General features: G+C 48.0%; 2 protein-coding genes across 3 annotated transcripts in view; one reads left to right on the top strand and one right to left on the bottom strand.

The window, feature by feature from the left end:
* Positions 1 to 11,642, bottom strand: part of TRAIP (TRAF interacting protein) — a 31,632-nt gene extending 19,990 nt beyond the window's left edge. Inside the window, exons 1-7 of one of the 2 annotated variants that reach the window (XM_057706687.1) lie at positions 11,451 to 11,642; positions 5,843 to 5,900; positions 5,270 to 5,353; positions 3,241 to 3,280; positions 2,512 to 2,639; positions 1,208 to 1,302; positions 619 to 732 (exon numbers count right to left, since the gene is read on the bottom strand). In XM_057706687.1, the coding sequence (XP_057562670.1) occupies positions 619 to 732; positions 1,208 to 1,302; positions 2,512 to 2,639; positions 3,241 to 3,280; positions 5,270 to 5,353; positions 5,843 to 5,900; positions 11,451 to 11,548 (617 nt within the window). In that variant the 5' untranslated portion in view covers positions 11,549 to 11,642. The remainder of the gene's footprint in view (positions 1 to 618; positions 733 to 1,207; positions 1,303 to 2,511; positions 2,640 to 3,240; positions 3,281 to 5,269; positions 5,354 to 5,842; positions 5,901 to 11,450) is intronic. The other variant, XM_057706688.1, reaches the window with a different exon arrangement.
* On the top strand, positions 10,303 to 11,439 carry LOC130835038 (small nuclear ribonucleoprotein G-like). Its single transcript, XM_057706260.1, has 2 exons — positions 10,303 to 10,599; positions 11,353 to 11,439. Exons 1-2 carry the CDS (start codon positions 10,303 to 10,305, stop codon positions 11,437 to 11,439), a joined length of 384 nt encoding a protein of 127 aa, XP_057562243.1.
* Positions 11,643 to 12,662: the final 1,020 nt, after the last annotated feature.

The following is a 12,662-nucleotide window of genomic DNA, read 5'->3' as shown; positions in this document are numbered from 1 at the left end:
AGTGGTGCTGTGGAGGGTCCTGCACCCAACACAAGGAGAGTTGATGAGTCTCTGTTCCCTGCCTGACAGCAGGCACTGACAATTTGACAGGGTGTGCAGGAAGCCCTGGCCCCACCAGGAGGCCCCCTACACCACCTGGCCCAACACGAGGCAGCTGGGATCCTCCATGCCTGTCAGCCAAGTGGTGCCCTTTCCCCAAGCCCACACCCATGGTAGTGAACATCTGAGCGGAGTTTCTGATGCAAGCCAGGCAGGGTCAGTAACGGTGCTGATGGGAAAGAAGCTCCAGACATCACGATGGGGCTCATAGCTCAGAAAGCTGTGCCAACGGCTTTAGAAATAATGCTTATAATTCACACTCAATTCTCTTAATAACGCTGTGAGGCAAGTTACTATTATCTCTGTTCAGGAAGCTGATGATCAGAGAAGATAAGAAACTGGCTCCCGGCCACAAGGTGAGAGGTGGGGTGAGTGTTCAAACTGAAGCAGCATGGCTCCAGAGCCTGCCTCTTAACTCCACCTGCTCTGCTTTACAAGAGATGGGCAACAGATGGAGAGGCATGGCTGGGGTGCCATGGCTTAGCTCCTGGGCTTGGACAGAGGGGCCAGAGTACACACTTCTTGAGGGACACGCAGTACACAGCCAACTGCTCCACCGCTGACTGTCCCACACCCATGTCTCGGATCATCTCCTCCACCTCAGGTCGCTGGCTCTGGAGTAGGAGCTCAATCCTGAAAAACACCCGGCCCACGGCATTTAAAATCTGGAGGCTGATGGGTAGGGACCCAGTGCAGCTCTGCCTCCCTTTGCTGCCGTTGCTATGGTGACAGCCTGAGCTGCTAGGATGCTTTAGCAGGCAGGTCTACCCAAAGCAAGGCCCCACAGCAGAGCTAAGCACAGCTGCAGGGATGCTGCTGAGGAAGAAGGGGTGTTGACAGAGGGCCTCAGGTCAGGGATCCCCAGAGAGAGGCTTAGAATAAAAGCCCTGCCAGGTCATCTGCCACTGGCGACAGGGAGGAGTGTGGCAAGAGCTCCCAGGGAAAGTAGAGGAGCCTCTAGAGGCTGAGTAAGACCCGTGCCCATAACCAGCTGGCCTGAGGAGAGTTGAGCTACAGAGATGAGCCAACCCCTGCTGCGGTCCTGAGAGCTGTGGCCCCAGGGGCCATAGGTGCAAGGGCACAGGGCAGGCCCCAGCTCACAGCTCACCGCTCCATGGTCTTCATCTTGCTCCGGAGTCGGCGGGCCTCCTCCCGTGCTTGTTTGGTTTCATCCTGCTGCTGTTCCAAGTACTTCATCTGCTTCTGAAGAGCAAACGTACCCCTACATATCTGCTGCTTGGAGGTTCCCAGGGGCCAAGGCTAAAGATGTTGGGAGAACTCTACCCTAGAGCTGTCTTCTGAAAATGCTGATGAGCATGTACTCTAACCCCCAGCAGGTAAGGCTCCTGGGTCCCACTCTGGCTTGTACTTTTTCTGCTTAGAGGCTCTAGGCCAGCTGCTTCCTCACCTCCCTGCGCACTTCCTGCTGAGATATGTCTTACCATAGGCACAGCCCATTCTCAGCATCTACAGGCCTGTTGGGGGCTGCCATGGCCCTGTGGCCTGCTGTGCTGGAGGCTGAAGAAGCCTAAAGCACAAATACAGGCTGCGCTCTCTACCATCTAGATCTATGGACTGCCGCCAGGGTAGGATAGCTGAGCCAGGGGCAGTGGCCAGGCCGCCCTCAGTGCCTGGTCGCTGCATCTCTGGCCTGGGAGTGCCAGCGGACTCCTACTCTGCAGCCAGGTGCTGGTTCACTCCTTCTTTCCCACTGGCCAGGCCACATGATCCAGGCCAGCCACCAAGCAGAGGCAGAAACAGTGAACACCCCGGGGCTCTATCTCTTCACAAGGATGGCTCCCTTTCCCTTTCAAATGGCATCCAGCAAGGACTGCTCCTTCCTACGAGGCCAGAATATCAATTGTAGATTCAGATGAATCACCTCATGCCCCTTGGAGAGCAAGAGGCTCAGCAACCCAGGCTGATACAAAATTCATTTGGGTCTAGAGCCGCTTGCTCTGCAGGCTTTGATCTGCCCGGTCAGCTCAGCACAGCCAACTTCAAAGGCCCCCTGCTCCTCCCTGGGATGCTATTTGATCTGGCTCCAGAGAGCAGCCCAGCCAAGGACTAGAGTGCTAATGGAAGGTTCTTCAGGCTGGCTTCGTTGGTGGAGTACAAACCACTTCTGGAAACATGGCCCAGCCTCACTGAGGTCTTGGCTGAGCAGCCCCTCCATGAAGCACTGGGCAGGCCTCACAAAAATCCATAGGCACAGGCAATATGACCCTTTTCTCATGGGCCAGACAGGTACAGCATGGGAGGCCTGGGGAAGATGGGATTTGCCTCCGTTTTACAACTGCACAAACAAAGGTATTGACCAAGGGAGAACCAAAAGACAAGCTCAGAGTGGTAAGCCCAGGTCTAAGACTGTATCTCCCCACCAATCTGTGCCTACAAGGCCTGGGGACCCACCTTGAGGGTGCAGCACAGCATCTCTGCCTTGTCTAAGGCCTTCTGCAGGGATTCCACAGTGGCGTTGCGCTCTTCTAGCGTGTCCCGCAGAGTGTCAATGATGAGCTGGCTGTCTCGCTTTTCCTTTTCTGGAGCAAGGGTACGGGATGGAGGGAGAGGAGAGGCTCGTCCACCCTGCAGTATGAGAACCTGGGCCCTTGGGCTCCAGCACACCACCCCAGAGCCAGGTGAGGAACAAGTGTCAGGCCAGAAAGTTGGGTGGCCCGCTTCTCTCTCTGGCAGGTGCCAAACCAGGGGCGCCCAGCCAGTCTCTTCAATCAGGAGATGAGACCTTCTTCCTGCTGCTTGGAACTACTTGAGTAAAGATTTCACTGCTCCCTGCCCCTGTGGGTATAGCGAACTCATCATCCCAGAGCTCAAGCAGGTTCCTGTCAAATTTGGCAGTGGAACTCTCATCTACAAATACTCTGTCCTATCAGATAGCCCCTTCCCAGCCTGGCTCCTAGGCAAGCAGCCTCAGACAGAGAAGAGGTTTGCCTGATCTAGGTGGACAGCTTCAGTCACCTTCCTTTTCTTTCCTTTCCTGCCAGTCACAAGGGCTGATAAGACTCTTGGACATACAAAGCAGGGAGAGCCCCTGGCTCTGTCAGAAGGTTGGAGGCCTTCCTCCCAGGGCCTCCCCCTCCAGCACCCAAGTCAGGGGCTTCCCAGGGCCCCTTGGGAACTCACCTTTCTGGGAAAGGAGGGCTCTGGTATTATCCAGTTCATTCTGCAAGGCAATACCCACAATAAGCAGCAAGAAGGCATCAGAGCCGGCTGCCACTCAGCCTTCCATAAGGCTTGTGGGGAGCCCCAGAAGGGGACAAGGAGGCCTATGGGCCCAGGGATGCATGAACCCTGCTGCACCTCAAGGCCAAGCTACGTCAACAATGAAGAGAGAAATCTTGCTTTACCTCTGTGTGCCTTTTTAAAAAATAGGTAAAATGGATGAAAATAATCTCAGGTACAAGAGCCCCGGACAGGAAAAGAGGCATAAGTGGGGCAAAAGACTGGGCCTGTGCCATTAGTCTCATGGCAGAGGCTTCCTTCGCTTCCTTGGACCTGTGCTGGCCCTTACCCTCCCTGCCGTTAGCTTTGCTCACTGGGGACACAGAACTGGGATGGCCAAGCACCTTGGGCCACCAGTGCTTCCTTCCACCCTGGGTCCTGCCTGCTTCATGGTCTACCCCTCTCCAAGTTCTAAGCTGGCTCTGTCTACCATGAATCTTCCAGCCCCAGAATCCAATAGGTAGGTGAGCCGGGACAACTTTGCACTCCTGGATGAAACCTCACCTGCACTAGGCTCTAACCAGATTGTTGTGAGGGTCAAATGAGCTTCTCAAAGCATGTGCATGTATTCCAGAACCACTGAGAGGCTGGAGCAGAACTGAGCCCAGCTTCCATTCAGGAGTCCCATACATTCAACACCCCTGTGGGCGACAGACGTGCCTACTCCATAATCAGGAAAACCAGGCTCAGCAGACCTGAAAGGCTTGGCCTACGGTCCATGGTGGTAGCTGGATGCAATCCAGACAAATCCTCCTCTAGTTTATGCTTCCCAGGTCAACCCAAGACATGGAATATCATGGGTGACCAATACTAAGGCCTAGCCCCAGTGCATGGATAAGCCCTTGTTGTCAAACTCTCTACCCAGGACTCTGAGGCAAGAGCTGTTGGTAGCTGAGCTGGTCAAATAGGGTGGACATCTAGGGTGGAAGCGGTGGGTAGAGAAGGGCACACACGGGCTGCCTGAGAACAGCTGCCAGCCCAAAGCTACCACTAGTCCCCTGGCTCCTTCCACACCCAAGCAGGGTGCCTTCCAAGCCCTTGCTCTAAACTACTCAAGATTTTGCCTCCCTGTCTCCTAGATCTGGCTTAGAAAGCCGGAAAGTAATGAAGCTGCCTTTGTTGCCTTTATCACAGGGAGGACATGGCTTAAAACTGGGAGCAGTTACCATGACAATGAACATGTTAGCTTTAAGAACAAAAGCTCCATGTTCTTGAAGCAGTGAGCTTCCAAGGACATCACAGCACCCTGAGGCCAGGGCCAAATGAATCCTGATGTGACACATGCCCAGCAAATTAACCCTCAAAGTCCAGGTTCACCTGGGAATCCCAATCCCACTTCCTTGAGAGGTTTCTGCCAATCCAATCCCTTTGTGCACAAAGAAAGCTAAATCTTGGACTTGGAGGGGAAGCAGTAGAAGTGTAGGAGGGAATCCACCCATCCTCCCCTGCAGGATTTCTATCCTGACTGCATATCTTGATTCCTGGAGCTCTGTTCTCCATTCCTGCTCTGGGAAAGACTCAAGCACCTGGATATATACCAAGTTCTCCAGGCAGTTTTCAGGCACAGGCAGGTTTGTGAACAGTGGGTTTACACATCTTCCCTGGCTGAGGACTGGAAAAGATGGTTGTAGATCCTTTGCAAGGTGAGGGGACTTCAGGAGACGCACTCTGAACTATGGTCAGAATTGCTCTGAAATCCCCAGGGGAGGGCTCACAGTCAAGTGGCTGCCTTCCTCCCTAACAGCATATTTCTCCAATGACTGTAGCATCATCACTTGTCCTCTGCTCTCACTGCCTCTGCCTTGAAATCTCTACCAAGTCTCACCTCCAGAACTCCATCTCCATACTCTACGTACCCTCTCTGGGTAGGAGCAGAAGGTGAACTCTCAGAGGGCTTGGGGTTCAGTAGAATGAGATAAATTCTAGGTACCTTTAAGAATTCTGCATCTAAGACACTCTCCTCCTCCTGGGCAAAGTCAAAGAAGAGCTTATTGATAATGGTTCTTTTGCCAACCTGAATGAGAGAACAAGATACAGTATGACTGCACAGCTGGGTCATTGGCAAGGAGGACAGGGGTGTACATGCACCCAAGCCCATCTGAGGTCTAATTTTTCACACACATCCCTTGGAGTGAGATGACCTCTGCAACCCTGTAGGTGCCCCAAGCCTGTGTCACTAGCTTGGTGGTTACTGAAGTCATGTCACTGCAAACTCAAGTGGTAACTGCTCAAAAGACACCCCAACTCTAGGTGCTGGGCATTGCAGGGAAAAGGCAGGGAAGGAGACCAAATCTACCCAGGTGAAGAGTCCATCCGCCAGCAACCCTTGGGCATAAGCAGGCCTCCCGAGCTTCTCAAAAGCACAAGTAAAGCTCAACCAGCCTTAAACAATGAGGGTCCAGATATGTCAAAGATATTGCTTAGCTTCAGAGATCTTTCCTCATTCCTGCTCCTTGGCAAGGAGCTGTCTTTAGCTGAGGTGTTTCCACCCCACTACGCTCACCTGGATTCGGCACTGCGGGCAGGTCCGACTTGGTGCTGTCTCGAACCACTGAATTAGGCTAGAATGAGAAACAGAAAAACAGGCTGGTGAGCCCAGGCTTGGAGGAGAGACATACAGGTCAGGTAGTCACCCTGACCATAACAGCGTCTGTCCTGCTCCTCCTCGACCCAATGCCTGCCTACCCAGGAGAGCAGCACCACAGGCAGTGATGGTATATCCCACAAGGCCTGACTGGTACAAGCACTCCAACCAACTGGCCCTTTTTTTGGCCCTGTTGGCTTGGATTTCCCTACCCCAGAGATGCACTTTTTTCAGCTTTCTAGGTTTTGACTGGGGGGCAACAGTCAAAGCCAGGGTCCCTCAGAAATAGGGATTATAATACCCCCATATAAGGTGGAACTCCAAAGGGGTACACTTTCAAAGTAAGGGTAAACTAGAGGTAAAAGCAAGTAGCAGTAAAAGCAAAACACAGCCCAGCTAGGCACCATCTATCTGCTTTAAACTTTCATTAAAACAGTCTCCTACTAGGGAATTCCCTGGCAGTCCAGTGGTTAGAACTCCGTGCTTTAGCCAAGGGCCCGGGTTCAATCCTTGGTCAGGGAACTAAGATCCCACAAGCTGTGCAGCACCGTAAAACAAAAATAAAAACAATCTCCTGCTAGTAGACAATCCCACCCCCAGGGACTAGGGAGAAACAGAGTCCTTTCAGAACACGATACCATAATCCTAGGCCTCAATTTTTTTTCTATAAATAATTTTTCAAATACATATAATACAAAGCTAACCATGCACAATGGAATACTACATAGCACTGAGAACAAATCAATCTACAACTGAGAACAAATTAAGATTAATTACATAAATATAACATTGAGGAAGAGAAACCAGATACAAGAAGAGGTATATTGTGTATAACTCCATTTACATAAAGCAAAAAAGTAAGCAAAACTCATCTATGTTGCTGGAAGTCAAGACAGGTGGCTATCCTTACACATGGGGGAAAGGCAGGCTGGTGGGAGTAACTGGAAGAGTGCACTGACCTGGGCCCTTGGACTCTTTTTTTTTTTTTTTAATATCTATCTATCTATCTATCTATCTATCTATCTATCTATCTATCTATCATCTATCTACCTATCTACCTATCTATCTATCTATGCTGTGCCGGCTCTTAGTTGAGGCATGCAGGATCTTTAGCTGCGGCATGCAAACTCATAGTTGCAGCATGCATGCGGGATCTAGTTCCCTGGCCAGGGACTGAACCCAGGCCCCCTGCATTGAGGGTGCACAGTCTTACCCCACTGGACCACCAGGGAAGTCCTGTCTTGGACTGTTTAATCCCTTTAATCAATAGAAACTGATATGAGGCCAGAGAGGTAATTCGGGGAAGGCTTTATTGGGACTTGTGCTGCACCAAGAGGGAGCAGAAATAAGCAACAGGTGCCCTTGCTTGCTGGCTGGAGGTAGGTGGGGGGCGGGGGTGGAGCTAGTTCCTTGAATGGGGTGAGTGGTGTAGGGGACAGATGGGCAGGCTGAGCCACAGGGGTGGCTTAGGTGGTCCTGTCCACCCCTTTGGTGGCGCTGTGCGCAGGGATCCTGTGCGCAGGGATCATGCGCAGTGCCCTCCTTTGCAGACCCTGCTTTTGCTCTGAGCGCCTCAGAAGTGACAGCTGGGTTTTGGCCTTTTTGTATCTTTTTGTTCATAATTTGCCCCAGCTGCACATGCATGTAGTTATTTTTAGCCCCTTATAGTTTCTTTGTATTCTGTTGCTTGAGGAGCCCTTTGTCTAGGTGCAATGACAAGCACTCTGGAAGAGAGTCCCAGGTCCCAGCCTGTCTCAGGAGGAGATTTCTGGAGTGCTGATGTCTAGTTTCTTGTTCTGAATTCTGGTTGCATGGGTGTGTTCAGTTTGTGAAAATTCTTCAAGTTACACACTTATATTTGTACTTTCTGTAATATATTTCAATAAAAAAATTTTAAAGTAAACAGGGGTTTCCCTGGTGGCACAGTGATTAAGAATCTGCCTGCCAATGCAGGGGACACGGGTTCAATCCCTGGTGTGGGAAGATCCCACATGCCACGGAGCAACTAAGCCCATGCGCCACAACTACTGAAGCCCATGCGCCTAGAACCTGTGCTCCACAAGAGAAGCCACCACAATGAGAAGCCCACGCACCACAACTAGAGAAAGCCTGCGCACATCAACAAAGACCCAACACAGCCAACAAATAAACAAGTAAATAAATTTATTTTTTTTTAAGTAAACAGTTACACAAGGAAAAAAGCACTACATAGTGCAAACCAGAACATATCCACAAAGACTTAAGATATTGGAATTGTCACAGACCATAATAAACACATTATGCTGAATAAATAAAAATTAAGATTGAAAATATCAGCAGAGCATTCGAAAATAAAAGGTGACATATCAAAATTTAATAAGAACCAATCAGAAATTCTAAAACTGAAAAAACGGCCAAAATTAAGAATTCAGTGGATGTTTAGACACAGTTGAAGAATTAGTATATTGAAAGATAGGTCAGAGGAAACACTGAGAATTAGAAAGATGGAAAATACACAGGAAATGATAAGTGATATAAAAGATACTGTGAGAAGGTCTGGCATACATACAATTAGGATATTACATGTATATATATAATACATATACATTAGAAGGTCTAACATGCATATAATACATATACTTTCCAGAAAGAAAGTGTTAGGTAGAATAATGCCCTTCCCTCAAGAAGTCTATGTCCTAATTTCCAAAACCTGTGAATATGTTACCTTATATGACAAGAGTAATTTTGCATATGTGATTAAGGTAAGGGGATGGGGAGGTTATCCAGGTGTGTCCCATATAATCACAAGGGTCCTTATAAGTAAGACAGGAGTATCGGAGTCATACAGAGAGATTTGAAGATGTAATACTGTTGACTCTGAAGATGGAGAAAGGGGCCATGAGCCAAAGAAGGCACAGCCCCACTTCCATCTTGATTTCAACCAAGCAATTGTGTACTTCTGACCTCCAGAATTATAAAATAATAAATTTGTGTTGTTTTAAGCCACTAAGTTAGTGGTAATTTGTTACAGCAGAAATGAGAAACTAATATAAAAAGAAAAGAGATAATGGAATAGAGGCAACACATGAAGAGATAATGGCTGATAAGCTCCCAGAACTGATTAAAGAAATTGTTCCACAGGTTAAAGAAACCTAATGAATCTCAAGCAGAATAAAAATAGTAACAAAAAGAGAATTGAGGTAACTACATTATTGTGAGACAAAATAGACTTTAAGTCAAAAAAGTTTACAGGAGGCAAAGAATGACTTAAACTGAAAGTTGTATAATAAAAGTTGGAGATATTAATACCCTTTCATTTTCAACAATGGCTAGAACAATCAGATTGATGATCAATATGGAAATACAGGACTTGAACAACACTTTAAACCAACTAGACCTAACAGACATATACTCCCACCAACAACAACAGAACACACGTTTTTCTCAAGTGCATGTGGAACATTCTCTAGGATAGGCCATATGTTGGGCCCTAAAACAAGCTTAATAAATCTTAAGAGACTGAAATCACACAAAGGATCTTTTCTGATCAAAATAGAATGAAACTAAAAATCAATAACAGAAGAAAAAAGGAAAATTCACAAATGTGTGGAAATTAAACAACACACTCAGACAACCAATGGGTCAAAGAAGAAATCACAAGGGAAATTAGAAAATACTGTGAGGTTAATGAAAAAGAAAACGGCATACCAAACTGTGTAATATAGCAAAAGCAGTGCTAAGAGGGAAACTGATTTATTGTGTAATAAAAGAGAAGACATCTATTAGAATGGCTATTATAAACAAAACAAAACCGAAAATAACAAGTTTCAGTAAGGATGTGAAGAAATTACAACCTTTGTGCATTGATGGTGGGAATGTAAAATGGTGCAGCTGATGTGGAAAACAGTAAGGCAGCTTCTCAAAAAATTAAACATAGAATTACCATACGATCCAGCTGTTCCACCTCTGGGGATAACCCAAAAGAAATAAAAGCAGGAACTTGAACAGACACTTGTATACCAATGTTCATAGTAATATTACCCAGAGTAGTCAAAACACGGAAACAACCCAATGTCTATTAACAGATGAAGGGATAAACAAAATGTGGTATTTTTATACAATGCCATTAATTACCTAGTCATAAAAAGGAATGAAATTCTGAAACATGCTACAAAATGGGTGAACCTTGAAAACATTACACTTAGTGAAATAAGCCAGACTCGAAAGAACCAAATGTTGTACGATTCCACTTATATGAGGTACCAAGAATAGAAAAATTCTAGCAGAGAGAAAGTAGAGGTTTCTACAGGCTGTGGGAAGAGGGGAATGGAAAGTTATTGTTTAATGGATACAGTGCTCTATTTGGAATGATGGAAATGTTTTGGAAATATATAGTGGTTATGGTTACACAAGCTGTGAATGTACTTCTTAATGCCACCATTAAAAAATGGGTAAAATGGAAGGCATCTTTGCGCTCACTGAATAAACACTCTTCTAATAAACTTAAAAATTTTATGAAGTTATCATTGAAATTAAACGGTGGCAGACATATCCAAAGAATACTGCAGGAATTTAATCCTTTTACGAATCTTGTGATAGATAGATGTGTGGAGATGGCAACTACTGGGCAACAGAGCAATATTGAAATGGTGGTAATATGGGGAAATAGTATTATCATGTTAGAAGTCTTGGAACAAGTACAAACAATGGCTGTGTTCACCGGAGAAATCAATTGCTTCCACATGTCCCCCTTCCAAAGGACCTGTTTTACTATGATATAAAAATCAGGTTGTGTACATTTCCATACTGAACTTTTTTGTTAAGTAAACTTTTGCAAAAGTTAAAAAAAGGTTAAAACGTTAAATGTTATATATTTTTTACTAACAAGTGTATAGTAAAAAAAAAAAGGAAAATGAAAAAATGGTTAATTTTATGTTGCACATATTTCACCACAACTGAAAAAGGAACTCGGAATCAGCCTGTTCACAGCTGCTAGGGAAATCTCCCCACCAGCTGAACACTCAACAGAATGGTCCTAAGGGTCAGCAGAATGACTTGATTAGAAAGCACCTCCTTGCCCTTTGATATTAACTTGGGTTTGCTGGGGTCAGTGTATACATTGGAGTGTCTGACCAACGAGACGACTCTGGACAGAATCATTCCAAACCATCTAGCAAACCACAAGTCGGGCAGCCAGTAGTCTACCAGGTCTCGAAGAAACAAAAGTGCTCGCTAATCGGTGAAAGCTCATTTCTACCAGGGCTAATAATTTTTAAATGACATCTCTTTGCAAGTCGACCAAAGAAATCCCTACTCTGCCTTCATTAAACCAACACTGTATCCCCGGCCTCAGCTCAGCTGTCACCTCCTCCGAGAAGCCTGCCATAACCCGCCTCTGCCCAGGTCAGGAACTCTCGTGGGACTCCGTCTAATGCCGTCCTCATCACCAGTCTGGGCTCCGGGTTCGGGTCGCCCGGAGGCCCGACACCCCACAGTCCTGTATCCATACGAGGGGCGACAGCCCAACTCCAACATAGCTGTCACTCACCACTGCAAGTGGAAGGTGTGGCCGCAGTGAATGGCGGCCACGTCGCGAGAGTGATCGAAGAAGTCAGAGCAAATGGTACACAGAGCACGGATAGGCATGATGACTGGTCTCAAGTGGCCAAGGTAGCCAAGGAAAACGCGACGGGTCCAGCTTCGTAGCCGTGCCTCTGCCTGCTTCAAATTTGGCTCCACAGCCCAACTTCCGGGAGCGGATCGGAAGTGGCAACACGGGACGTGAAGGCGCGGACTGAAGGCTGGGTCCGGATTGGACGAATCCTCAGGGGCGGGGCTTAACGGCCGGGCAGCCGTAAAGAATTCTGGGGGTGGAGCGCGGGCCTGAAACTGTCGGCGGAATTTCTTAGGCGGCTCGCGGGAAGACCGCCGGTACCGCGGGAGCGCAGCGTTGGATTGGCAGGAAGAGCAGCTGGGCTGCCGGCCGGGCCCCTTTCTGGGGCAAGACAGGGCGTTAAGGTCCCAAGCCAGAGCTGGTGCTGGGTGCGCTGGGCACGGGCTTCTCAGCTTGTTCTCTCAGCGCAGCCTTCTCTGCACTTCGGGAGAGTCGAAAAGACCGCGGCCGTAGGGGAATGGGACTGTGGTCCCGATGGATAGCGGGTCCCCTGGGCTCTGGCAGTGCTCGACCATATGGTGGAAGCCCATAGTTCCCAGACCAATAGGAGTGCTCCACCCTCTCAGCCTTCGGCTCTGAGTGGCCCTAGAAAGATGGACACAGGTCCAGACACCTCACACTCACCCTGGCTCTATGTAAGCAAGGCTTGATGATCCCTACGTTTAGAGGTGGCAGGGCCAGTATCGTGACTTTAGCTCCTAGCTCTCAGGAGGATCAGTTTTGCTTCGGGACTGCAGTAGGGTTGGAATTTTGGAGGCCCAGGTGCTTCATAGATGAGTGACTAACAAACCTTTTCCTTATTCCCACATAAGAGAAGTAATCTTTGGGGTCCTCTCTGGGAAAGGGCAGCATCCCTGGTGAGTTCACCTGCGCCAATCTGGGCTGGAACAAGTATTCCTAGGAGTTTTCATGATTAACTATTTTTAGCAGTGTTACTCCCCTCTCCCTAGAAAGAAACCTTATACAGAGCCCCCTAATATAAAGCTGATCTGTTCCACCTTAAGTAGACCCAGAGTGACGTCCTTGGGGCCTACATGGAAAGCAAAGGTGTTGTTTACAGGACAGAGGAATCAACACAAAGGGCAG

The sequence above is a fragment of the Hippopotamus amphibius genome, chromosome 13 (genome assembly GCF_030028045.1).
Source record: "Hippopotamus amphibius kiboko isolate mHipAmp2 chromosome 13, mHipAmp2.hap2, whole genome shotgun sequence".
Classification (NCBI taxonomy): Eukaryota; Metazoa; Chordata; class Mammalia; order Artiodactyla; family Hippopotamidae; genus Hippopotamus; species Hippopotamus amphibius.
This window is presented reverse-complemented; position numbering and strand designations above follow the sequence as displayed.

What these genes read in the sequence shown, in the direction of transcription:
- LOC130835038 (XM_057706260.1), top strand. Translation starts at nt 10,303, where the DNA reads ATGGTTACACAAGCTGTGAATGTACTTCTTAATGCCACCATTAAAAAA. An exon ending in TGTTAGAAGTCTTGGAACAA is followed by an intron (nt 10,600 to 11,352) that starts GTACAAACAATG and finishes CCTCATCACCAG; the next exon opens with TCTGGGCTCCGGGTTCGGGT.